At 38.1% G+C, this 1,273-nt stretch overlaps 1 protein-coding gene across 1 annotated transcript in view; it reads left to right on the top strand.

The window, feature by feature from the left end:
- The window catches only part of LOC101847865 (contactin-5), a gene marked incomplete at its 5' end in the record, with an annotated part of 30,962 nt that overhangs the window by 26,180 nt on the left and 3,509 nt on the right, over positions 1 to 1,273 (top strand). The window contains 1 exon segment of the mRNA XM_013080639.1: positions 662 to 795. Within this exon segment, the coding sequence (XP_012936093.1) occupies positions 662 to 795 (134 nt within the window).

Consider the following 1,273-nt stretch of genomic DNA (forward strand, 5'->3'; position numbering starts at 1 on the left):
GTTGTTGTTGTTGTTGTTGTTGTTGTTGTTGTTGTTGTTGTTGTTGTTGTTGTTGTTTTTTGTTTGTTTTTTTGTTTGTTGTTGTTTTTCTTGGGGGGGGCGTAAGTGTTTTACCGCGCTCGCAACTACGTAAGGTCATAAGAGCGCGCATACAGATTTGTTTATTGATAATATATCGTACCATCTACCTGTATGTCTACCTGTATGTCTATACTGTACAATCTATCTGGTGTCCATACGTATATTTATTGATAGATCGTACCATCAAACTGCATGCTATATTATAATACGATCTACCTGGTGTCCATCGGTATGCTTTTTTTAATATATATATCGTACCATCTAGATACCTGCTGTTTACCTGTATGTCTATACCATACAATATAACTGGTGTCCCTCGGTATGTTTATTAAAATATTGTACCGTCTACCTGATGTCTACCTGTATGCCTGTACTGTACAAATCCAGCTAGTATCTATCGACATGTTTATTTTACTGTACCGTCTACCTGTGATCTACCTGTATGTCTATACTGTACCATATCCCTGGGTTCTACCTGTACGTTCACGTTTATCTACATGTTGTATATTCCTATTGGGGGGGAGGGGACCTCTTTCTCTTTTAAATTTCTGACTTTGCTATTGATTCTTCTTCCCCACAGATCCTCTGTCTCGGGTGTTCCAGCTGGCCAATGGGAACCTGGTGATTCGTAACATCCAGTTGAGTGACCAGGGCAAGTACACGTGTGTAGCGACCAACAGTCTGGGACAGGCCTCCAGTGACGGCGTGCTCAGGGTTGTCTGTGAGAATTTTTATTGATTATTTCTGTGTCTGTTATAGTTTTACGCATGTTTCGTCCCTACATTTTTCCGTCTTACTAATTCACTCTACCTTTTCTTAATTTCATCAGATGTTAATTTTTTTCATCGCACCCCTTCTTTACCTGTCTCATTTCATTGTTTTATTTCATCACATCTTAATCCCCCCTCCCTATCCTATCTCTTCTCGTCTCACTTAATATTGCCTTTTAAATTTTTTTTATTACATTTGAACTTTTTCATTGATTCCTATCTTTTCCAGTCTGATTCCATTTCTATCCATCTCATGTTCCTTTTCCGTCTTATTTAATTATAATGTGTTTCATTTCGTCTCTTACTCTCTTGTAATATTCCATCCTAATAGAGTTGATATGGGCTTCCATCTACACTAGCTTTATAATATTTCATCGTAACTGTTTCTTTCTGACCCCAACCCTCTCGCACAACTTACTCAA

This window comes from Aplysia californica, unplaced genomic scaffold (assembly GCF_000002075.1).
Source record: "Aplysia californica isolate F4 #8 unplaced genomic scaffold, AplCal3.0 scaffold00094, whole genome shotgun sequence".
Lineage (NCBI taxonomy): Eukaryota > Metazoa > Mollusca > Gastropoda > Aplysiida > Aplysiidae > Aplysia > Aplysia californica.